This window comes from Camelina sativa, chromosome 9 (genome assembly GCF_030686135.1).
Source record: "Camelina sativa cultivar CO46 ecotype springtype chromosome 9, ASM3068613v1".
NCBI classification, from domain to species: Eukaryota; Viridiplantae; Streptophyta; class Magnoliopsida; order Brassicales; family Brassicaceae; genus Camelina; species Camelina sativa.
Window position 1 is genome coordinate 38,088,692 of NC_141888.1, and position 25,657 is coordinate 38,114,348.

The 25,657-nt window shown below is 34.5% G+C and overlaps 2 protein-coding genes and 3 pseudogenes across 6 annotated transcripts; 1 reads left to right on the forward strand and 4 right to left on the reverse strand.

Moving 5' to 3' along the window:
• The first annotated feature begins 4,040 nt into the window (after positions 1-4,040).
• LOC104713638 (alkane hydroxylase MAH1 pseudogene) lies at positions 4,041-5,698 on the forward strand (annotated as a pseudogene). Its single transcript, XR_015565799.1, has one exon. The product of XR_015565799.1 is annotated as an alkane hydroxylase MAH1 pseudogene (transcript).
• A 6,465-nt stretch (positions 5,699-12,163) lies between these two features.
• LOC104713639 (FBD-associated F-box protein At1g60410-like) lies at positions 12,164-14,045 on the reverse strand. 2 transcript variants are annotated; one of them, XM_010430806.3, is made up of 4 exons: positions 13,831-14,045; positions 12,844-13,751; positions 12,621-12,761; positions 12,164-12,516 (listed from the first exon to the last, which is right to left on the reverse strand). In XM_010430806.3, the coding sequence occupies exons 2-4, from the start codon at positions 13,732-13,734 to the stop codon at positions 12,337-12,339; spliced, it is 1,212 nt and encodes a 403-aa protein (XP_010429108.2). In that variant the 5' UTR covers positions 13,735-13,751; positions 13,831-14,045; the 3' UTR covers positions 12,164-12,336. The 2 variants fall into 2 exon arrangements, with proteins under 2 accessions (XP_010429108.2, XP_019085075.2); XM_019229530.2 differs by lacking the exon at positions 13,831-14,045 and having other exon boundaries at positions 12,844-13,821.
• A 1,604-nt stretch (positions 14,046-15,649) lies between these two features.
• LOC104713640 (F-box protein At2g21930 pseudogene) lies at positions 15,650-17,282 on the reverse strand (annotated as a pseudogene). Its single transcript, XR_015566188.1, has one exon. The product of XR_015566188.1 is annotated as an F-box protein At2g21930 pseudogene (transcript).
• Positions 17,283-19,516: 2,234 nt separating this feature from the next.
• Positions 19,517-21,323, reverse strand: LOC109126267 (putative F-box protein At5g44220 pseudogene; annotated as a pseudogene). Its single transcript, XR_015566186.1, has one exon. The product of XR_015566186.1 is annotated as a putative F-box protein At5g44220 pseudogene (transcript).
• Positions 21,324-22,795: 1,472 nt separating this feature from the next.
• Positions 22,796-23,350, reverse strand: LOC104715891 (F-box protein At2g21930-like). The gene is made up of 2 exons (XM_019230093.2): positions 23,074-23,350; positions 22,796-22,986 (listed from the first exon to the last, which is right to left on the reverse strand). Exons 1-2 carry the CDS (start codon positions 23,348-23,350, stop codon positions 22,796-22,798), a joined length of 468 nt encoding a protein of 155 aa, XP_019085638.2.
• Between the last annotated feature and the right edge of the window lie 2,307 nt (positions 23,351-25,657).

A 25,657-nucleotide genomic window follows, 5' to 3' on the forward strand; every position in this document is an offset into this window, starting at 1 on the left:
TTTTACATCTTTAAGGTTTTATTATAAAAATAGGTTTTTGAAGTGTTATCCAATCAACTTCTCGAGTAAAAAAATGCATGTAACATCAGGGGTCCCTTCATAATAATATGACACTGATTAATCAAATTTAATCAAAGCTAGATTTCGAGTGGATGTAGCTAGCCTTACCGAAATCCTAGCTCTCATTAACATGTTACTTATTATTTGTGTTAATTAATAAATTTGAAATCCATTTAGAAGATATGAATATGAACCAATACAAATAAAAAAAGTCATGGAATAAATATGTTATATATATTGAGCTGAGTTTGATCTAATCTTAACTAAGGTGGTTTAAGTAGAGATATTTTGTTAATGGTTAATCTTAGAATGGGATTCAGTTTAATATTAGCTGATAAAAGCTATCAACTTGAGAGGATATGGAATATATTTTTTATATATTAGAAAACCAAATTCACTTTGAGACCACGTCTTGTCAGTTTTTTTTTAATTGGCGTAATAAAAGACAAATATTATATATTTAGAAGATATCTTATAGCTCAGATTCTATATTTTTTACGGATCTTAAACGTATTGGGCAAGTAGTTCCATTTTTTTGTTTTATTGTAGTATACTAATAGCCTTATGAGGCAAGGTAGTCGGGCATTTTAATTAATTATGGTCAAACACCAATCTTTGCATGCGTTGCCAAATCAATATATAAACAAACGTAAAGTTGACGTCGTAAACACCTATCACATTTAAAGGAAAATTAGATAATTATTTCAAATTAGGGTAACACTATAAGACGGCTTTGTGGTTAATAATGCTTTCTAAAAAAAACTGATTACCATCATTGATGATTTTCTCATAGTATTTTGCCAGTGGTTAGTTATATATCCTTTTAACAAACAATAATTCTGGAATATGCCGATTAAAAGCTATCATGTGATTCATGTAAAGTGCGACTAGTTCTGTGACTATGTAGGAAACGCACCTTTTATACACATATTTTATATTTAAAATATAAACTTTAAATTTAAAATTGGAACGACCAATACGAGACGTAATTGTTGCTACTTTAACTATTAAAATCTTATTGCATGTTGAGATTATAAGTGTATCTTATTGCTAGTTACTTTACAATTAACCTCTATTAAAGAAGGTCGAAAGAAAATGACGTTAGAGAAGATACGTCACCATGCTCACGTCATTTTCCGTGAACCAATTTTGCCGTGGAGGTGAGTAAAAATAATGTATAAATTTTTTTTTTGTAGTATATAATGAAGCTTTTGTCGTTGTTGTGGGAAGCACCGGTTTGATCGACGAAGCTCGTGGTTGCCACGTGAAAACTTGGGGGTTTTGTGTCTTGCGCAAGAAACTTACGAGCAAAAAAAAAGACTGGGCTTTTATTTTTTCTTGTAAACCTCTAATTAAAGTCTGACTAACTCATCCAGGGATTAACTACGTTTAGTAAATTGTAATGATTAATATTCTATTTTTTAAAGTTGTAACTTCCGGTTCCACACAAAATATCGTGTTAACATATTGATCTTGATATGAACTTTTATCACAGAAAAAAAAAAATTCATAGAAATCAAAGAAAACAAAGTACAATAAAGTTGGATTAAGCTGGAAGATAATTTGAGTTGGAATCTATCCTAATCCTACCCGAATTATGGTTTAAGAGATAAATTTCAAAGGTGTTTAGGATATAACGTAGCTTTTGTCGTGTGGTGAAGCACCGGTTTGATCGACGAACCTCGTGGTTTCCACGTGAAAACTTGGGGTTTTGTGTCATGCACGAGAAACTTACCAGCGGAAAAAAAAAAGATATGGCTTTTATTTTTTTGTGTTCTTAGTTGAAGTACTTGTTAACCTCTAATTAAAGATTAACTCATCAAACTACATTTTAGTAAATGATTAATATTCTGAATTTTAAGTTGTACTTTCGGGTTCCACAAAAAATATCGCGTTACCGTAAACTTTTATCACAAGGAAAAAAACACATATATTCATAAATATTAAAGAAAACTTAAACTCTTAAGTATAATAATATGTCCCGTAAGCAAATAGCTCAATTAGTAAAGATCTATGACAAAAGCTTAAAGGTCGTTGGTTCAAGTGATGCTTGAGACGAGATTATATGACCTGCTTTTGGTTTCGGACCAGAGAAGATGTATAGGCTTAGGCGCATAGTCTCTTAGTTATTTGAAAAAATAAAAAATAATGTGTCTTGTAGCCTGTAAAACTAGTTAGATGATAATAAATTTTTTAAAACAATAATTAATTTGATGATAATAAGTTAAATCTAAAGTTTTAGCTTTAGATAAAAGATTAACTAGGAATCTAACACAATATAAACATGAAATTAATTCGTTATTGAATAGCCATTTCTACTTTTACATCACTTAGTATTTGTACTAAACAGCTTAACCAATTCTTGGTGTTTTAGAAGTTGGGTAATCACAATGTGCATGTAAGCAAACTTTCTTCGAAGAATTACACTGATTTTAATTACGGATACACACATTGAAAATCGTCCTTGTTCTTTGATTGGCATGTATGAAACTAAGCATATTGCACTGATTAAGATGTAGACGTTCCTTTACTAAACTAGGCTATGTGCAACCACGAAAACTGATCAAGTGATAGACATGGAAAAGAGAATCTGTATATTGAACTTTATATACAAGTGATAATTCAACAAGTTCAAAATTCTTTGTATGGTGTTAGATAGTCTTTTTTATCTAGAAATCTTAACAATAGTTTTGTATTCAATATTTAAAAGAATTATCATAAAAGTATTGATAAGCTAACATCATCCATGAGTCATAGTGGATTTACTGGTTGATCCCCCAAAAATCTAATAGTTAAAAATAAGTTAGCTGTGATGTAAAACTTAATAAATATGCGAGTCAATGAGAAAGTGGCCCATAAGGACGTCCTTGACCATAAAATTACGAGGGGTCAACTCATTAGAAATGGACAAGAATCAACCAATTGACGGCGTCCACTATTACACTGTACCTCTAGTTAAATTGGATGAGGGGAGAAGAACCTAAATTTAATAAACAACACCATAGTATACCATCGAATTCATTGTCCCGATAAGATATTATAAGAGAAATCCAAGGCGGTTTATGAAATTTTGCCAAGGGATAAGAACCACAAACCGCCGGAGATTTCTCTCAGCAGACAAGCACCCTTATGTCTGATACAAAGAAATTAGAGAGCAGATTGCGGACAAACTCTTTTCGAGAGAAAGAGAAAACGAATATGAGACTTGCTTGAAGAGTCTTCCATTTTATCATATATTAACTGAAAAATATAATTCCATTTTTTAGTTTTGTGTTATCCTAAACTATATATACAAAAGAATTGTAAAATCGTTTCCAGTAAATTGTTAACTGTTTACATCAAAATTGTAAGTTTCATGAATAAATTAGGTTAAAATAAGTTGTGTATGGTATTTGTAGCAATATGTTTTTGTTATTAAATTATCCTCCAAAATAGATTTTAAACTTTTTAATTATATGTGATAAAGCAATGAAAAACAAATCTTGGATTTTGAAGCCTTCCAATATTTTCTTGTATAATTTAATTTGTTATACTAAAACAATCTTATGGCAAATGAATTTATAGTATATAATTTTGTAATTTTAAATCCAAACATATAGTAATATTTATTGTTGGTTCAATGGAAATTTAATAAAATAATTGCATAAATTGCATGTAAACTTTCTAAAAAGATATTTATCGATTAACCTGTCACCTGTGACGTCGACCTGTGTATCTCGGGGGAAAGGATCTGTATGAAGAAATGTCAATGACATGTAACCCCATCATGTTATAATTATCATGGCTCTACCCATGGCGCCTCCATGCCATTGACGTTTGGCAGATCTGAGGTTCTGAACGTGGACGAGGTAATTAAGAACACCATGTTCACAAGATAGGAGTTGACTACATCGTCACGGAGCCATCTCATTAATGAAAATGGTACTAAATATAACTATAAATATAACTATAGACATAACAAAACCAAGTTTCTTGTATCTCTATCTTTCGTAAAATCCAAGAAACACAACCCTTTTATACTAATGGCTTACGCAGGCATACTTGAAGTCTTCATAGCCTTTTTTGTCTTTATCTTCTTCCATTTCTTAATCCACAAGAAACCCCATCAAATCTTACCTAGAAACTGGCCGGTTCTTGGGATGCTTCCTGGTGTTCTCATCATGCTTCATAGGATTAATGACTATGTTGCAGAGATTCTCGAGGTATCCAACTTAACTTTTGTATTCAAAGGCCCATGGTTCTCTGGAATGAACATGTTGATCACTGCAGATCCTGCAAACATTCAACACGTTTTCAGCTCCAACTTCACCAATTATGACAAAGGGCCGGAGTTCAAAGAGATGTTTGATTTTCTAGGAAACGGGATCTTCACTGCTGACTCGAAACTCTGGGAGGATATGAGGAAATCCGCACTGGTCGTGCTTAGCCATCAAGGGTTTCAAAGCTTCTCATTGAGGACCATCACACGTAAAATCAAGAACGGGGTTGTCCCGGTCCTTGATCACTTTGCAGAGGCGAATATGATTTTTGACTTACAAGACGTGTTCCAGAGGCTAGCATTCGATGTAACCCTTACTCTAGTAGCAGGCTACGACTCAAATTCTCTTTCCATTGAAATGCCGATGAACGAGTATGCAAAAGCTATGGATGATGCCGAAGAAGTGGTCGTGTATAGACATGTTAAGCCTATGATCTTGTGGAAGCTGCAAAATTGGATTGGAGTCGGAGAAGAGAAGAAGATGACCAAAGCAAATGCTGCTTTCGACAGATCATGTGCAAAGTATATATCTGCCAAGAGAGAGGAGTTAATAAGTCGTCGTCGCTCCAATATTGGAGAAGAAGCTCATGATGTGGATTTATTAAGCGTCTACATGAATCTAGATACTTCCAAGTATGAGCTTTTGAAGCCAACAGATGATAACTTCCTCAAAGACATCATCAAGAGTTTCATGCTTGCTGGAAGAGACGCCATTGCAACAACTCTCACTTGGTTCTTTTGGCTTCTCTCCAAGAACCCTGAAGCTGTGAACAAGATCCGCCAAGAGATCAACAACACAAACCTACCAAGTTCCGGAATGAGTTTAGATGCAGACAAGTTAAACAAGATGGTGTATTTACATGCTGCGCTGTGTGAATCACTACGCCTCTATGCGCCAATCCCGTTCGAGCGGAAGTCTCCCATAAAGCAAGATGTGCTTCCAAGTGGACATAAAGTCGATGCAAATTGGAAGATTCTGTTCTCTGTTTATGCGTTGGGGAGGATGAAGGCCGTGTGGGGAGAAGACGCATCTGAATTCAAACCTGAGAGATGGATCTCTGAGAGAAATGGAGGCTTAAAACATGAACCTTCTTTCAAGTTCTTCGTGTTTAATTCCGGTCCAAGAAATTGCTTGGGGAAAAACTTGTCTTTCTTGCAGATGAAGACAGTGGCTGTTGAGATCATAAGAAATTATGACATCAATGTCGTTGAAGGGCACAAGATCGAGCCAGCATCTTCCATAGTCCTTCACATGAAACATGGCCTCAAAGTCACAGTTGCTAAGAGATGCTTGGTCTCATAAACTCAAAGAAGGACAATATTATCAAACTTGTAACTTTGTAAGAAATATCATTAATAAATGAAACATCATTTGAGAAATCCTAGATGCAATATAAATTAATTATCCGTGAATTCTAGTAACCAAAGATCATGAAACCTGAAACAAGTGAGCTAGGTTAAGTTTCATAGTTGAATATCTTCGGACATAACAAGTTAGGTTATGTTTCATAGTTTCAATCATTCATACTTTTCCATAAAGATCATATCTAGCTCTTGTTCAATCTTAAATTTGAACATCCATTTTTATTTAATTTTTTTTTGCAAATGATTACATCTAAAGATAATTATATCCTACTATATTAATTGAGAAGTACATTTATAAAAGTAACATTAAAAGTGTAAAAAATTATAATAGAATGCCATTGAAAATAGTTCAAAAAAAGATATGATCATTAAGGATAATTAAGACAATTTAACTAGAATAAACAACAATTAATTTATTAAATTTGATGCTAAAAGAATATATTTAGAAATATCCATTCCGTTAAACAACTAAAATTTTTTTTCTGATATAGTACCATAAAAATAATTAGATTTTATACAGATATTTTTTTTGCAACAACCTCTGCAGCAATAATCCGATTTGTAAGTATGATGTTGCATTCACATTTTCAAAGGTTACTCACACGTTACTCACATTTGCTTGCATTATGGATTTTATTTATTATTTGTTTCAAATTCAGTTAGTAGGATTTCTTTTAAATTTATCAAATATAGTAAAGATAAAGTTTCCATTTACGTTTAATAATAAATAAAGAGTGATGTTGAAAGTAATAAATAAAAATTAATCTTCAAAGTAAATTCTCATTTACATGTTGTATATATACACAAATTATTGCTATTAAAAATTAAAATTATTACAATCAACACTAAAACAATAAAGTCATTTTAAAGTTAAAAAACAGTTTTAAAATGTGCATATATAAATTACAAATCATAAATGATTATGAATAACAAAATAACAGAAAACAATATTTTAATTTACTTTAAAAAAAATGTTCAGCCCACGGTCTATCGTGAGTTAGTACCTAGGAAATTAAGGCATAAGGATGTTGTTTGCGAGCATATACGCTTCATCATTTTTATCAAAAGGGGGGATTAAGCTGTATTCAAAATTGAGAATAATGAATTTGTAATTCAAGTAATCCCAATATAGTTTGATATGGTCCCCCTTCTTTGAGGTCTAGTGACAATTTTATTTTGCTCCAACCCGATGCGAGAATATAGTCATTTTTCGTTTTCCTGCATTTTAGCAAACAAGAGTATGATTTTTTTTTTAAGGGTGTCTAGAACTTCGAGTTCAATACCCTTTTTCAAACTCTTATCCGTAACATTTTTCATCTTTTTTAAGACGAAGAGCACTTGGGGTTTGGGTAAAAACAGACGTCCTTGTTTGTCAAGATCACTACGTGTTAGAGTTTTTGATATGATCATATCACCGTCTATTCGGAAGTCTTCCATCATAATCAACAAAATTACAAAGGCTTTTGAAATACGACAGGTTGGAAGAGATTGATAAACTAACCAGCACAATGCACACACACACATATATATAGTTAATTGTCCTAAGTAAATGTTACTTTTCCATGCTTTTCTTTTTCATTTAAATAGCCTAAATTAAAGTAATAATTTTGATTTCCTGCAAATTTTACTAGATTAACATATATTTTCCTATCATGCCATGCACATAATTAGATATAGCTCTGAGTATCTAACACAAATAACTACACTTCCTAAAATAAAATCTTTGCAGGGATTTAAATTTAATTATCTTTAAAAACTTTAAATAGATATAATATTTATGTATCTTAAAACAAAATCTCAAGTTATGAAGGTAAAGGTTATGTTACATTTATATATGAGATTAAAGGATGGAAAAAAGAAAATTTTGGGAAAGAGGCGAATTTCAATATGTTGTTCCTTAATTAGGAAGGTAAATTTAAGAGAGAAATTTTCATTTTCTAAAAAAATATAAGAAGAGTACAATGCAAAAAAAAAAAAGATATTTAGTTATGATATAAAAATATATACATATTTGTATCTATCTAGTTTAAGAAATCTCTTTAGATAAACCCATGTAATTATTCTTATGAGAGTCAATATACCATTCCTCTAATCTCTATCTCTCATCAATCTCTATATATCCGACATCGATCTTAAATAATGACAAACTGCTGATAAATAAAGACATTGATCATGAAACCTCCTAAGTAGCTGATTACAATGGAAGAACTAAAAAATCTAACTGACATTGACAACATGGAGGCCATGATTAAATCTCACAGAAACAAAAGACTCTCAACCGGAGTAGCGGAGAGATTGGATAGCATACAACAAAACAGCTTATGGTTTGAGACTATCACAACTTTCCTCACACTACTTTTCCTTTAGGATCATAATAGAGCACATAAAATGGTAGTTTGCAAAAGTAAATTTGTGAGAAAATAAACTCACCCGCATCAGTGGCGCTAACGAAACAATGAAAATTAAGTGAGAACTAAGCTAAACTTGTCTACGAACTAGGCCAAAAAAAAAAGATCTTCTTAAACCATTCATGTTTCGCAACATACTCTAGAACCCACAAAACCATACTAACATCATTTGATATATCCTTGGACACCATAGCTAGCTTCCCCTCGTACCTTATCATCCTAGTTCAATAACAGTCAAGTGGAGAATGGTCACCATCACCAGGTCTTCTGATAAGATGAAACTGCTCAGACTTCAAATTAAAACTCATGAAAAGAGTCTCCTTGAGATTAATGTCAGCATAATCATAAGCTTGATAATACAAAACACCACTGATACAAATCTGGCCACAGATAGGAAAAGGAGCGAGGGTAGTATTTTCTTCAATCGTCCTCAACGAATGGTCATCTCATGGGATCGTACACCACAAGTTGGGAAGCAGAAGAAGTTCCATAGCAAATAAAACTGTGAACAAAGGATAATTTGAATGTGTATTTGTACGCAGGATGCGTCATATGGTAAGTAGCAACAGAGGTCTGAAGCCGCGACGAGAATAGGAAATAATTTTCTTTGTCACCCCTGAAGGTGAAGAAGAGACGATCCGGTTTCAGCTCGGTGAGGAACAATTTCATGAACTCTCTGCTGCGGTTAATGGATGTCCATAGCTTCGATACGGAGAGAAACCTCGTTAGGGTTTTGGACTGGTAAGCGTTTGAGAATCTCCATTATTTAGATCAATGGGAAGCAGATCAGAGTTATTGCTCCGGTCATATTGATTCCACGATTGAATCGCTGGTTTCGACTCTATCATCGGTGTTTTAGATTCCATGGCGGCGGCTAGAAGATCGAGTATTGTTATTGAGAAGTGATAGAAGAGAAAAACGTTATATCATTCGAAGTGTCAACTTCGACTTTGGTTATATCGGTTAATCCGGTTTCGGTTTCTCGATTTTTTTGGTTATTCGGTTTAGTATTGTTGGGGAACTGGGCTTTGTCTTAAAAAACACAAAAGTCCGTTAACAAAACCGATAATGAAAAAAGATAAAAAATAAAAAACAGCTTCACTACAATGGTTGCTTAAAAGTTAAAACTTTAAAGTTAAAAATATTAAATTGAATAATATTCAACTCATTTATCTCCAAAAAAGTGAATGAACAAGTTAAACATTCTGATGTATAGTTAGTTTATTTTTTCAAAATTTTAAGTTAAATGAATTGAATAGTACTTTTTTTTTCAACTTCTTCAGCTTTTTCAATTCAAATGGTGAAAATTGGTTGAATAATTTTTTCCAGTCCGTACAACCATTTGTAGCATTTGTCTTTTGTCTGGCTATTCCATCAATGAACGATGAATCGACAAAGACATAGGCGGAAAGATTCAAAAAACACCGGCAACAAGGTTTAAAAAGCAGAGCTCGAGGTATGATGATGATGATGACGACTACGACGACTTATACTACTTATACTACTTGCCACAACTCAATTGCTTGGGCTCTAGACTTAACAACTACTAGTCATGTAGATTTCTAAGATCAAATCCGATCCTCCGCGACTTAGAATCAAATGCAAACACAACAAAAGAACAAATTAAGAGAAAAGGAGAACAAACACACACGATTTAACGAGTTCACATCCAAAACCAGAAACGTTGCGTCTCGCCGGAGTAAAATCTCCGGTACTCCACTAGAACTGAGATGATTCAAAAGTTTACAAAGTTCTCAATCTCACTTTCTCTGAGTATCTGACACAAATAACTACACTTCCCACAACAAAACAGCTTATGGTTTGTGACTATTACAACTTTTCCTCACACTATTTCTTTTAGGATAATAATAGAGAACATAAAAGGGTAGTTCACAAAAGTAAATAGGTGCCAAAATAAACTCACCCGCATCGGTGGCGCTAACAAAACGATGAAAATTAAGTGAGCACTGAGCTAAACTTGTCCATGAACTAGGCAAAAAATGATCTTCTTAATCCATTCATGATCCACAACATCCTCTAGAACCCACAAAACCATACTACCATCATCTGATATATCCTTGGACACACAGTGTCGTGCACAGACTAGTTGGGGCTTAAGGCAAAATTTAAATTGCATGTTTTTTCAAACATAATTTTAAATAAAATAAATATAAAAATCATTTTGAAACATATAAATTATTGAAAACAAAACAATAATCTGAAAAAAAAAAAAACTAAAGCATAGTTGTTCTTCCTTATATTTCAATAAACTTTTTCACCAAATTCTCACAATCTAGGTTCCTAATTAGTACTTTTTTATGTATATGATAGCAAACACATGATTGTGATTTCACAAACACAAAAAAATATATGAAAGAATGGAGGATATTTTGGGGGCTTGCGGCAAATGCATTTCTTTTGTTGACCATAGGCACGGCTCTGCTTGAACACCATGAGATTAGTATTACTTGGGTTTTGATCAAATCAATCCCGAGTTCCCGTACCTTCTCAAGCGCTTCTATTCGTTTCTTTTTAAAAAACATGTCGCCGTTTATGAATGATGTGATCGAGGAAATAGTGTATATATTTTGTAGCCTTTATTTTTTAGGAAATAGTGTATATATTTTGTAGCCTTTATTTTTTCTCTCCACAATGGGAAACCACAACGACGAAGTATGAGTTTACAAATGGTGTTAAGTTTGCTGTTTCTAAAAGCGCTTCTTACCCAAGATGCTATGTCTTCAAACAAGGGAGGAGGAGAGAGATCATTGTGAGTACAGGTCAAGAGACAGATGAGTTTTGGACTGGGCTAAAGCACATAAAAGACAATCACTCCACAACTCAAAAGACGGAGTCGAACTAGGAAATCGTTGTTGGCATCACACTGTCTTGAAACCAAGGAACATAATGCATGTTAGCATTTATAAAAGCTTCAGTTATTGTCACTTCTCAGTAAGCATCTTGCCTAGTTGTTAGAGGTGTCAAATCCGTTTATGAAATATAGAAACACAACATTGCTTGGGTTTTAACCACTATGTTACCTTTTGCGGCTTGCCTCAGGTCTAATTATACATTCTCTTCAAATATCATAAAATAAGTTACCGGATTGGATATAAGGGGATGGTTACAGTTGTCTAATCAGGACATATTAATATATAGAACCGGCAATTTTGTAGATTACAAGTAATAGATTACAACAATTTGATGATAAATCAGTGAATTTAAGCTCATGAACGTCGTTTAACCGTGATGAATGCTCTCAATGTCGGAAGGATAACAAAAATAAGAAGGTTTCTCATGTCTTTAAATTGAGAATTTTAACGAAGTCTTTTTTTTGCCTCCTGAGTCCACTCTATCTATCAAATTCCATGCTGAGTTTGTTTGCTCGTTAAGTAAGTTTAAGTTAAAATGAATCCATTTGCTGGCTTTCTTTATGTTACATATTCCCTTATATTCTACAAGTAGTTCTGAGTATTGTACATTGATCTCCTCTTAATTATCTACTTTACACTTGGGCAAAGGTTCTGCTTTGTCAATGCGTTTCTAATTTTGTCGAGATTCTATGATTAGTTTTACCCAATTTGGATGAACTTTTGGCATGTTGGCGTATGTCTTGATAAGAGTTGGATTCACATTAAAGTTTAAACATATATACGAGGTGACTTAAAGTAATTGGATCTTATAACTAGATTACATTAAGTCATTAAGTTTAATCTCTTCGGTTTTTCGAAAGCAGTCAAGTTTCAAATGCTTAAACTCTAGATTGGGCAAAACCATTTGGTTATGGTTTTCTACTTTTCTTGTGAGCAAATATGGTATTCATCAACTTTAAAAAAAAACTTTAGTCTCTTTTATTAATTTATTTCTAACATAGCATGTGAAATTTGCAAAATTATAGCAACAAACGTTCAAAGAAACTACTTAGTATCTCCAACCGTAACAACATGGATGAGAAGAAAAAATAAACTCTCAAAGTCACATAAATGAGTATCGAGCAAGCTAAGAAGAAAGGAACAATATCACAAGGCATAGAGAATTAGGTTTCAAACTCACATAATTAAACACGAAAGTATTATAAAAACTAGGAAACATAAAACCAAAATATCTGAAAAGTATTACAATAACTGTTGGTAAGGTAAACTGAATTTATGTGAGTCAACAACAATATAATGTAAGCATAACAACAACATTACACAATATATCTCCTCTCCTTGATATATATCCTTTTGCTTCTCTTGATGATTGTTACGGCAAATTTAAAAATATTGTCCTCAAGGCTTTACAGTTGTTCTTAAAATATGATACTAGCATCATTCTACTTACTGTTTGTGGTGTCTCGAGCTGAAGAGAGTGGAGCGAGGATAAGACACACTGAGGCACTGGTGATAGTTCAATCTCCTCTCTCTCTGGAATGTGGTCAAGTTCCTATTAATATAAACAAATCATATATATATGAAAAGATTTATTGGTATATATATGAAGCAAGCTCAATGTAATTACATGAACAAAGGCAAATTAATGAAACGCACCAGAATCAGCGAACGTAGATTCTTGCAGCATCCCAAAAAGGCTGGTAGGTATTCCCATGAAGACTCCACTAGTGAAGCATCCAATCGAGTCAAATTGAGAAACTTAGGCAACTTTCCCACCTGGGAGTACTCATGGATGGCCTGTGTATAGAATAGTAAATATGTCAGATATGAAATTGAATAATTAAACTCTTATTAAAACTAATTTCTTATGTGTGCGTACCTCTAGGGTTCCAGCTGAGATGGTCACCTCGTGAAATTTGGATATCCCAAAGAGGAATTTACGGATCTTCTTTACCTCCAACGGATCATCAAGGTCGATGTGGTCAAACATAACATCGACGTCTACCTTTGCGTAGGGGCCAATGTTACGTATGACAAAGCGTTCAGGCCGGTAATCACTGACACTCATGTACTCGAGACTCGGAGCATCGATTACAACATCGGGATCTTGTTCTTCCTCGGGATTACGCTGAGACTTTAGTGTGAAGCTTTTCAGTGATTGAGAACGAACACATAAAACTTCCATGTAGTCCTCAGGATATGTAATCACTGTTAACTCCTCGAGAACCGGACAGCTTGAGATGAGATTCTTCAGAACAGCATGGCCATCAAACTTGACCCCCTCTAAATACATAGTCTTGACAAGAGGTAACGAAACCAATTCTGATTGTGGATGATCAAAGACAACAGTGTAGAGAGCCAAATCCACCAGTGTCGAGCATGAATAGAGCGAGAGAGGCATCCTAACCAAGGTATCTTCAACAGACACCATATTCATAATAGTTAGATGACTAACTCCACGCTCAACCACTTCATCTATCGTGGACACAAAACTCTCATGACAGTGCTCAATATCAACATCATAAACCAACTTGAACGAGTCTAAAGACAGGTCAGATTCCAAAAAACAATCTATAAAGCCCATCAAATCGAAGGTATCTTCGAAATCACCGTAACCCAAATCCAAAACAGGAACCTGTGACCAGAGATCTTTCCAACGCCTCGACAAGATACTAGTCCTAACCGATTCCTTGGTAGAGAGTTGAGAGAGGATCCGACATAACACATCGCATGGCAAATCACTTAACCTGTCTAGAGACGTTGTAGCCATGGCGTCTCCCACAAACCCTAAAATTTACACAAAGTAAAGTTGATTAGGGCAGAGATTAGGGCGAGAGAGAGCTAGGGTAAGGAAGAGAAGAAGAACCTTTTTCAATTCGGTGGCAGAGATCTTCTCGCTAGATTTCAGATCTCTGTGACAGTTTTCTTGACAACGTCGCAATTTCAAGACCACGACACGTCGTGAGTCGTGACCTTTCAAATTTCTTGACCTTTTTTGGTATTTTTAAATTAAAAAATGATTCATATTTTCCTCTTTAATACTTTCCACAAACTTATGCTACAAATGATTGACTTTTCTTTAAATTAAAATCTAGGCCATATATTTTCTAGTTATGTAACTATTATGGTCAAAAATAATTATAAAGTAGCTAAAATAAATACTAAGTAATTTAAAATATTAATTGGAGGATTATTTTCTCTTTAATTTCAATCTTTATTGACCTACAAATGATTGACTTGGTTTAACTCTTGGCCTTTATTTTTTTCAAGTTTTTCTAATCAATATGGTGAAAAAACTTACTCTTGAATTGGAAAAATTAGTCAAAAATAATAGCTTATGTACAAAAAAATATCTTCTTCACAAAGTACATTAGATTATGATTGAATTAGCATACATTTTTAACAATTAAGACTTAATTTTTGAATTTATTTTGGTTAAGAATTAACTAGATAACTAGAAAGCAAAATATAAGATCATTACAAGAATTACTTAAGCAAAAGTACAAAAAAATATTTAAAAAAAATGAGTAGGATTTAAAAGCAAAAGCTCTAAATTTATATACTAAGTTTTATCGTGTTTATACTTTGTAGAAAATCAGTTTGATATTTTTTTACTTGAAACGTTTGATTTCATATATTAACCTTATCTTTGTAATTAACTAAACATGAGAGTTTTTGTTTAGTTAATTGTAGTATATGTACTACGTAAGTGAAAGTTTAAACACAAAGAATGAGAACAAAAAATTATTTATAACAAAAGTTATAAACTTAGACCTCTTACTGTGTTTATACGTACTTTGTAAAAATATTTCTTATCTTCATCTTTTGAAATGTTAGTTTTCATATACATACCTTAAATATTTGTGAAAAATTGTGTTTAGTGAATTTTAGTCAACATAACTTTTGAATTTATTTTGGTTAAGAATTAACTAGATAACTAGAAAGCAAAATATAAGATAATTACAATAACTACCTAAGCAAAAGTACAAACCAAAAGAAAGAGAACAAGTTGGTTTTAAAAGCAAAAGTTCTAAATTTACATACTAAGCCTAATCGAAATTGTAATAACTTCTTATAATTGTGTAAAAGGTTGTCTCGAAATGTTTATCTATCTTGTAAACACTTTCTGATAAAAGGTTGTCTCGAAATGTTTATCTAGTTTTTGAAGTTGAGAATATTCCCAGTGTCTCTGCAATTGTTTCGCCACAAAAAATAAATCTGGTTCTGCTGGTGACTGAATTGGAGCAGGTGATGGCTTACACGCTCTGGCGGAGGATCACTATCCGATGGCTGTTTCTTGGTAAGAACCATTCACCCTGTGAGACAACATGAGAAACCGTAACCATAGAGGAAACTCCAGTGACTCTAGGGCCATTTGAACCTGGGATGTCTGGTAAAGGGCCCAAATTTGGTCCAATCATCATGCCAAAAAAGCGCAACAAGATCTGAACGGACTTGACAAGAGAGGTAGGGTCTAGCTAGAGCCTGCAGTTTGACCAAATCCAACTTCCTGACCCCTGAAAATGAGTGTCCCAGCAAAGTCTTCCACTGATAACCGTTTTTTTGAATCCAAGAAACATATCTCTTCTGTTCTGCAATAACATTCGGAACTCAGCAGATCATGCTTACAAAATTCAATGTCATATAATACTTCTTTCGCGATTTGGAAATCTGAGAGAGAGATCGAGAGAATCCACATGTAACCAAAATAAAATATACACATATCAGTCCACATATAACAAAAGGTGAAGAGGAAAGACATGCAACACCTCCAAAGACAAAGCCAATACTTTGATATATATACAAAATGCCACCAACAAGGACAAAAGATCATGACACCCTCCAAAGTAAATAGATAAAACTCAACTACAACCAAATTAAAGAACAAACATTTAAGTGGAGATGATGATCATGAAACCGGTAAGGCCATCTTCTTTTAGACTAACGAGCAAACACTCTTCAAAGAAACATGAGATTCTCAACTTGACCAGGAAAGATAGAGATTGTACAACGATTAGAATCTTTATCCCAAAGTGGAAGGTTGAGTTCTTTGATTCCTTCTATGTAGACTCTTCTCACACTGTTTTTCTTTGGATCATAATAGACAACATAAAAACGTTCTGCAGACAAAGATTTTTGTGCCAAAACAAACTCACCTACATCAGTGAGACAGAAGACTCTGAAAACCAACTCAGCTCCGGGGAGATCTACATCAAAAACCCTCTTCGACCATTCATGTGTCTTAGCATCCAGTAGAACCCATGACTCAATTCTAACAGTATGAGGTCTAGTACTAGGAGGCGAGTGTATGAGAGCAAGCTTTCCCTTGTAGCTTGTCAGCTTTGTAAAGATTGCAGTTTCTGGTATTTCTATAAGATGGAATTTTTCAGAGCTAACATCAAAACTCATAACTGCTTGATACATGCCGAGATAGCTCGGATCGATGTCAAGAAAAGCCCCATAGTACAAAACACCATCAATACTAATCTCATGAGAATCAGGAGAGTGAGGAGGGAAATCTTCAATCATCCTCCAAGAATTCCCATTTCTTCCCATTGTCAAAACACGAAGCTCCTGAGCTAAACCACGACGCCTACCAACAGGGTTTCCTTTGGTCATACAGAGAACTTTGTAATCACCACTGCTAGGATCATAACCCAAGTAATGGTACATATCGATCCTCAGAGAATCAATCTTGGGCAGAGTCATGTATCGTCTAATGCTGGGGTTGTACACATTGAGTTTACAAGGAGGTCCGTAACAAATCAAACCATGAACAGATGGAGCAACGGTTATGTAGGGTTGAGAATGACATTTCATATGGTAAACCGCTACAGAGGATGATGATGATGATGATTCACCTCGATTTTGTTGAGGAGGCTGGATCGCTGAGAAGAAGAAATGCTTACCGTGCGGCTTGCTCTCGAATGTGAACATGAGACTTTTGGGACGAGTCGAGGAGGACTTGTTCAAGTACGATTTCATGAAATCTCGGCTGCGAATGAGTGATGCATACTGCGTCGATACGCAGCGAAACCTCGCTAGGGTTTCAACAGTCGATGCTTTGAGTATCTCCGGGATGAGATCATGTGGAATCGGGTCTGTGGATCTCAGATCATCTGAGATCTTCTTCTTCTTCTTCTTCTTCTCTCTCTTCTGTGTTTCCATGGCCGAGACTACGTCGAATTTGACTCCCACTCTCACTGACTCCCCAAAAACCCCTAATTTTCTCTCCTGAATGAAGAAGACGGTTGCTTTTTAATTTTGGAATTAAAAAATAGAAATTTTCAATTACATTAAAACAGTTTGGATATCCCTATCCCTATCCCTATCCCTATATAAGTAAAAGAGAAGTACAAAATCGATTATGAGTCCGGTTAAAATTAAAAAAAAAAACCCGACATTAAACATTCAGATACTTGGAAATCGGATTATTTGTTGGGTATGGATATAAACCTAAAAATCGAAAACAGTAATTAATTTTAAAAACGAATTAGTTTTTAGAAAATAATAATTTACCAATTTTTTTTGGAATTTGTTTAAAGTTGTTACCATAAAAATCGAGCTATTAAATTCGAAATTGCATATACAATATAAACGTAATTAATTTGGTGATATAATTTGATATATTTAAGGAAAAGATAATTAAATTTTATATTACCAAATTATTATTTATTTCCAATTTTTATAATTTTCCTAAACAAAACTATGCTTATAATTTCGAATGACTACATATGGAAAAACACTTAATTTCAACAATAAATATAGAATATTACACATATATTCTAATTTAATTCGTTTATTAATTATAGCAAATGATTATATATATGGCTTGCTCACAAAGATATTGTGTATGACTTCTATATATATCATCTTATTAGCAAACTAAATATCACACGTCATTATTTCTTCTGAGAACTTTTGTATAAAACAACTTATTATCAAACTAAACAAAACCGTTTTTGTTTATTTTTTGTTATAAGAACATTCATATTTTATGTTGTTTGTTTGTTAGTATACTAATCATGCATGTAATCTTTTGACCAAAAAAAAAAAACTAATCATGTAATCTATTGTGCAGCTTATTCTAAACAAATTATGCTTTAATTTTTTGCCCGATAATTTTTTTCATATGGTTAGTAGTATTCTCATACTTTTTTCTAACTATGTTAAGTTTAATATGATAACAAATATTTAAGATGAATCTTTTTGTCTTCTTATCAATGTTACAATTTTCTCTTGGTAAGATGCATGAGATTCATCATCATGTTTATATGTTCTTAGAAATGGATAAAATATTAAATATTTTCTGTTTTGCACTTTATAACTTTGTGCCCACCATTTTATTACTTATCTAAATCTTATAATTTTGATTAAAAGAAAAATATACGTAGAGTTTTTTTGGCAAACATGAACTCCAGCTGACATGGATTTGTTTGACTCAACATCAACATACAAGACACAGGACCAAGACAAGATAATCAATACGTAAAAATGGAACATGTATCAAAACGTTTGGCAAGCATGAATTCCAATCGATGTTATACTTTTCTATAATATATGTAAATATATGTAATAACAGTAAATTATTAAAAAATGATCTGATTTTTTTTTTTGGATTTACAATATCTATAATATCCTAAAAATTTACTTCTCAATAACATATTAAAAAAAAATCTAATATATATATTTAGAATATATGATTTTTATAAAAATGCCATGTTGGTTTCCAAAACTCAAAATTATATGGTAGAGCCGGTTAGGAGTGATATTTATATAAATGCAATCCTTTTAACACTGTGAGTGTGTATTTCTTACAAATATATATTTTTACAAACATAATATTTTACGGGTTGTAAGTACATTGTGATTGTGTATTTTTGTTACAAATACACTTTTACAAATTGGTTCATTAAATATATACAGTAAATGCATACTATAATTATATATTTTTATATAAATACAATCTTTTATGGGTTGGTCCGTCAAAACATATGTTATAAAATTTTTTACAAATACAATATTTGACAGTATTTTACGTATATTTTAATTTCTACAAATCATATTTATATAGATGAATATAGCGCGGGTCCGATTCTAGTGTATAAGTAAACGTCGTGCCGTGCCGTTTTTAATTTAAAACAAAGGACGTTTTGACGGTTCTTCTTTATGCTTCTAAGTTTTGTGACCCAATGTCTAAGTGAGAAACATTACTTGTAAAATCATTAAATTGTGTGACAAGGCAATCATCTTGTGGACTACTTTGATTCTTACAGAAACACAAGACTCAACTTGACTAGAGAAGAGATGATAAAAGAAAACCAGCCTTTCGTTTCTTGCAAAACACCAAAATGACAATCTCGAGTTGCCAAATCCAATCTAAAACTGAGAGCCTGACTTTAACTAGCAGCCTTATCACTAATATGTCTGGAATGTAAATCCAACTGAACCTATATATCAAAACCAAGATAGATTCGCTTTTTACTTGAAAACTAAATCAATCTCTTCCTAAGATTTACATATTGACATCTTATCAGCTCAGCTGGAGTCAGTTTCAGAAAGCAACTCAATATAAACCACGGAGGTGAAGCGCTTATGCTTAAAGGACAAAATGTGATCTACATTACAAATTCAGAAAGAAAAACTACAGTAGCAACAAAAGATGAAACATCCATGATTAACAAGTTAGACATGGAACATGAGACCTCCCAAGTAACTACAACACGGAAGTACAAAAGATGGGTTATTAGGTCACATTTCAACAGAGATCACCGTGAGTTGCAAAAAAACTAACTGACATTGAAGGTGTCGACAATCCCATCAGCTTGCGGTCTTACATAAACATAAGACTCTCAACCTCAGTAGAGAAGAGATGGAACAGAAAACAATATTTTCCTTTATTGCCACCTAATAGCTTACGCCTATGTCCTTGGAATCCTTCTACCACGACTTTTCTCACAGTGTTTTTTTTCGGATCATAATAGAGAACATAATAGGGTGAAATAAGCAAAGGCATCGGTGCCAAAATAAACTCACCCGCATCAGTGACGTTAACGAAACGATGAAGATCAAGTGGGCAATGAGCTAAATGACTTGTCCATGAACTAGGTAAAACAAAAACCTTCTTAGACCATTCATGTTTCAGTGAATCCTCTAGAACCCACAAAACCATACTACCATTAGCAGAAATTTCAGTTGACAAGATAGCTAGCTTCCCTTGGTACCTTGTCATAGTTGATAAACAGCCAAGCACGCCATCCGCATCACCAGGTGCTTTAAAAAGATCAAATTTTTCAGACCTAACATCAAAACTCATGACTGAAGCCTCCTTCGAATCTGTGGTAGCTTCATAATATAAAACACCATTGATGCATATGTGGCTAAAGATAGGAAAGTGATCATAAGGATCTTCAATGACCTTCCACGAATTATTCCCATTTCCCAATGTCAAAACCTGTAAAACGTGCTCTACGTCTACAGGCTTCGTCTCCTGTAATATAAGCCTTGGTACTGTCAAACACAAGACTTTGTAAACACAACCAATGGGATCATAGCACAAGAAGTGTTTCATGACCAAGCTTTGGGGATCTAATTCAGGCAATGTGATGGATCTTCTAGTGGTGGGATTATAAACCACAAGTGCAGAAGCAGAAGCAGTTCCGTAGCAAAACAAACCGTGAACAGAGGACGAATTGATTGAGTATTCACAAGCAGGATGCGTGAAAAGGTAAGAGGCTTCGCCTGGATTTTGGGATTGAAGCCATGAGAAAGTGAAACAATCATCTTCACGTAAGAAGGTGAAGAAGAGACGACCTGGTCGAGAAGAAGACTCCGTGAGGAACAATTTCATGAACACTCTCCCGCGGATGATGGATGTCCATAGCTTCGATACGGAGAGGAACCTCGCTAGGGTTTTTACAGGTAAGCGTTTGAGAATCTCCATCAACAGATCAATCGGAAGCAGATCTGAGTAGGTGGTGGTGGTGCTCCAGTCATATGACACCTTCTTCCTCTGTCTTCTTCTAACCCTAGGCGATGTTGATTCCACGATTGAGTCGCTGGTTTCGATGATTCCATGGCGGCGGCGGCTAGAAGATCGAGTATTGTAGTGAAATGTTCTAACAATGTTGTCATTTGCATTTGCAAGCTTAGCTCTCTCTCTTTTCATGGCGGAGTGGGGAAACAAAAATGTCACTGAGTACGTTGCACGGAAGCGTTCGGAAGCGCGTGGAATCGCAATTCCTAATATTGACGATCAGTAGTGGGAGCGTGAGATTCTTAGTTGGAAGGGTGATGATGTTCTGTCGGAATCGTGGGTTTTCAAGTCTGTTTTCAGTTTCCGGCGAGATCTAAAACGAAGAAGACAATTACGTTTGTTTTCTTTTTATTATTACTTTTTCGTTTTTGTTTTGTCTTGGCCCAATTAGAGCCCAACTGTTTGAGTTTTAAAAAGAAGAAGAGCCCAACTGTTTTTCTTCTTATTTTTCCATCGTATTGACGAAATAAAACGAAATTAATCAAAATTCTAACGATTAAGCTTCTGCATCATGCACACAAAGACAAAAGGCATTGAAAGACACTTATCATATCTCAATCTCATGTTTCTACAACAAAAAGCTGCTTACGGTTCATGTTTCTCAACATCCACTAGAACCAATATCATTAATTATTCTACAAGTACATAGAATTACACTAATGTACGTACAGTTATCATATCTCATGATAATTTACACTAATTTTTGCTTGATTTTCCAACCAGAATTCAATGTTTAAGAATGACCATATTTAAACTTTTATACTAATGTTTTAATAAATCCTAAAATCTATATAGATATTTACTGCTATATTGAAAATAATGTGAATTGTACACTATCTCGACCCGAAATACATTAGTCAAATTTTCCTGAATTTAGAATTAATTTAGTCTTTTATTTCGTCCTTTATTACGTACATTTTAGGGTTAATTAATACCTTTGATTAGCTTATATTTAATGAAGACTTGTTCAGTTGTTTTTTTTTTTTTCCAAGACTTGTTCAGTTGTTTGTGAGGTATGAATGTGTTGTAAGTCCTCTCATTCTCGTCCAATGAACAAAACCCTCATTTGTCTCTTTCTCCCGTTTTTTTTTGTGCGTGCCAAAGCTCTCCTCATTTTTTCGACCAACTAAACCTCTCTCTCTCTCTACCTTCTCCTTGCCCCCTCATCTCTCTAGAACCATGAACCACCACCGTAACCCTCCTCCTTTCTTTCTCTTTTTTCCGATATTCTTTTTCGTCTCTTCACCAATTCGAGTTCGAGTCATTCTAGTCTTGAAAAAAATCATGTGTGTCTTCTGAACCCATATATATAGAACCAAATCGATCACCAATATGGAACTTCCAATAGCATCCCTAAATGATCTTTTACCAAGTCCGATCTGCCCTTTAAATGTTTCTTACAAAATCTAACAGTATTATTCATCTCTCTACGAACAAAGTGAAGCTCCTTATTTTTAGCTCATAGTTAGTTTTCTAATTAAATGTATCTTTCCAAATTTCTCTATCAAATTGAATAAGAAAATTAGTAGATTGCGGGAATCATGAAAAATAAAACTACATGAGGCCTTCAAATTAAATGAGAATATGCGATGAGGGCAGCAATAAACAAGTACAATACATAGAGGCTACATGAACATTCAAAAGATGCAACACAAAGCAAAACCAGAGACAATGCCGAGAGTATGAATACATAAACAAAGTTTCGCCAAAAAAAAAAAAGACAAAAGATCATGAAATCTCCCAAGTAATTACAACTTAAGAACAAACATTTCGATGGAGATAAGAGCGAGCAAACTTAGAGAAACATGGGATTATCAATCTGACCAGGGAAGATAGATTGTGTGATGCACAATGGTGCCCCATCCAGTTCTGAGCATATTCCTTCTATGATGACTCTTCTCACAGCATTTTTCTTGATATCAAAGTAGACAACATAAAATGGTTTTTTAGTACCACAAACCAGTCTGGGTGCCAAAACAAATTCACCTGCATCAATGGGAGAATGGGGGGAAAAGTTAAGCCAAGACATATATTGTAGCCAAAACAATAATGTTTCAAGGGCCAAAAGCTTACCTCCATCAGTAAAACCAAAGGCACTACAGTCATCACAATTATGGCCAAGTAATGGAGGTGGAACGTACAAGTGTTTTGACCATTCATGTTTCACAGCATCCTCTAGAACCCACAATTTGATGCCATAATCATGATGCGTTCCAGAGTAAAAGAATGCAAGCCTTCCCTCGTAGGTTGTCAGCCTTTTACGCATGACAATGTTTGGTGGTAACTCTGGTAGTTTTATGTGATCAAATTTTTCTGACGTAACATCAAAACTCATGATGCCATCAATCATCTCGTCAGTGTTGAGATGAACTATATAATACAAAACACCATTGTGACATAGAGCAGGAGAATAAGGAGAACGAAGTAAGTGGGGAGGAAAATCTTCAATCTTCCTCCAAGATTTATCCTTTCCCACTGTAAAAACCCGAAAGTATCCTACTTTCTGTTGGAAATAGATCTGGAAGCTGCCCCTTTTAACAGTTTTACTTCTCACTTCCTTAAAAGTGTTCTTACAGCCACACAAAACATATTTATACTACACTTACTTTAACCTACTTATCCTCCTCCATCAACCTAAAAACGAGACCCATAATACATTGGGGCCTTAATTAAGTTTATGGCCCAATGGCCTTCTTACTTGTCTACTTATTACAAAACACAGAGTTTAACTTATTTCTCTGTCTCGACTCTTCTTCTTCTTCTCTTCTTTTTCTACGACTCCATCGCCTTCTCTTCTTCACCAGCTTCTACATCTTCTGAATCTCTCTGTTCCTAATCACCTCAGCCTCTTCTTCCTTCACTGTCTCTTGTTCCTTATTGAGCAAAGGATCAACTTCCAACACTCCCTCTTGATCCTTTTGCTCAATCCCCAAAATCTGACCTAAGAAGTTGATTCCCTTTGTTTCTGAAACTTCTTTGATTTGGTTCTTAATACTTGGTCCTATGCCTCTCAGAATATCAGCATAGCTCAATGGTAGGTTCTCTTGCTCCCTCACTGTCTTTATCTTTCCAATCTCATCAGATTTGATATGGCTCTTCATTTTTCCGGATCTGGCCATTGCCTTGATTTCTTTCACGCTCTCTTCAACCTTGACTAAACCTTGATTCTTGTTCTTGTTCTGCATGTACTCTCGCAAGTATTGCAAGTCACCGATCCTTTCTGCAACATCTACAAGACTCACGAGTAATTTAAATTGCTCCCTCATTGTTTCATTCTTTACCTTTGTAATCTTGATTGAGTTTGACCCAGTTTCTGATCTGCTTCTCTTCATGACCGATCCCTTGTACTTGTCATGAGTTTCTGTGATTTGAGACTTCTTCTTCTCCATGTTGGTCTCATTGCAAGCCGAATCATCAATCTCCATCTCATGTGACCTCTTCTTTTTTTCTCTCCCTCTTCTCCTTCTTTTTCATACCTCGAGTCTTCCTCTTGCTTTCCTTCTGATTTTCCCTTTGAATCCGATTCTTCTCCAGATTCTTTAGCTTTTTCTTCTCTCTTTTGAAGTGATTCAGTTCTCTCTCTTGCAGGTAGCTTTCAGCTGAGGCATATGTCGGACCTCTATCTCCCTCATCCGGTTCGATGCTATTCACTTTACTGCACACCAGCATTTTCTTTGTCTTCTTATGATCGTTACTCTTACAGTGTTTGACATCAACCGTCTTTTGAATTTCAGCTTCATGTTTTTCCTTGTGAGAAAAAAGAGTTTTGACATCGCTGCAGATAGTCTCCCTCACCTCAGGTTCTCTATCCTTTTTCAGTAAGGACTTTCCCAATTCTGCTTTTGTAACATCTCCAACCTCTCCCATAACCGCTTGTAAACTTTTGCTTGTAGTCTCCATACTTGGTGAGATGTTCTTCCTCTGGTTAGTATCTTCTTTAGACAATGGCTTGAGACTCTCAGCTAAGTTTTCGTCTGTTGATTTTTCTTCATCTTTCAGCATTGTGTTATGGTCCTCTGCTTTCAGGCTTATCCCCTTGGTTCTTTCAACTTTCTCACTTTGTTTAGTAGTTGCAGGCTCCAAGCATCCGACTTCACCTTCATTCTCTTTCATTGATTGTTCAATAGGTTGGTGGTATGTCATCCTTTGAAATCTTTGAAACCATTCACTGTGATTGTTGCATTGGTGCATATGACTTGATTCCCCTACTTGGATGTCCTGGTTCATTGTGGGGCTTGTTACTCTTTTAATCACACAAGGTGACACTCGTTCTTCATTTTTCTGCAGGTTCTCAGTTTCAGGATTTCCATAGACTTCACCATGACCTCCAGGTCCAGTTTCTACCTTCCTCTCTGATGTCTCTCCTTGCTGTTTTTCTTTTTTCAATTTTTGGAACTCAATTGAATAGCATCCATCTGTCATGGGTGCTTCAAAGACCTTCTTCCCTTCTTGATTAGTAATTATGCATCCTGATGAGTTGAACATCATCCCGTAGCCACTCTTCATCAGTTGAGGAACACTTAGGTAGTTGTGTTTCAAGCTAGGAACGTAAAGAACATCTCTTATTGTTCTTTTACCAGTCTCAGTCATTACAGTGATTGTACATTTTCCTTTAGCTTGAATAACTTCATCATTGCACAACCTTACACCTCTCCTA

What these genes read in the sequence shown, in the direction of transcription:
- LOC104715891 (XM_019230093.2), bottom strand. Translation starts at nt 23,350, where the DNA reads ATGATTGATGGCATCATGAGTTTTGATGTTACGTCAGAAAAATTTGAT. An exon ending in CTTTGGTTTTACTGATGGAG is followed by an intron (nt 22,987 to 23,073) that starts GTAAGCTTTTGG and finishes CCATTGATGCAG; the next exon opens with GTGAATTTGTTTTGGCACCC.
- LOC104713639 (XM_010430806.3), bottom strand. Translation starts at nt 13,734, where the DNA reads ATGGCTACAACGTCTCTAGACAGGTTAAGTGATTTGCCATGCGATGTG. An exon ending in TCTCAGCTGGAACCCTAGAG is followed by an intron (nt 12,762 to 12,843) that starts GTACGCACACAT and finishes TTCTATACACAG; the next exon opens with GCCATCCATGAGTACTCCCA. An exon ending in ATCTACGTTCGCTGATTCTG is followed by an intron (nt 12,517 to 12,620) that starts GTGCGTTTCATT and finishes TTATATTAATAG; the next exon opens with GAACTTGACCACATTCCAGA.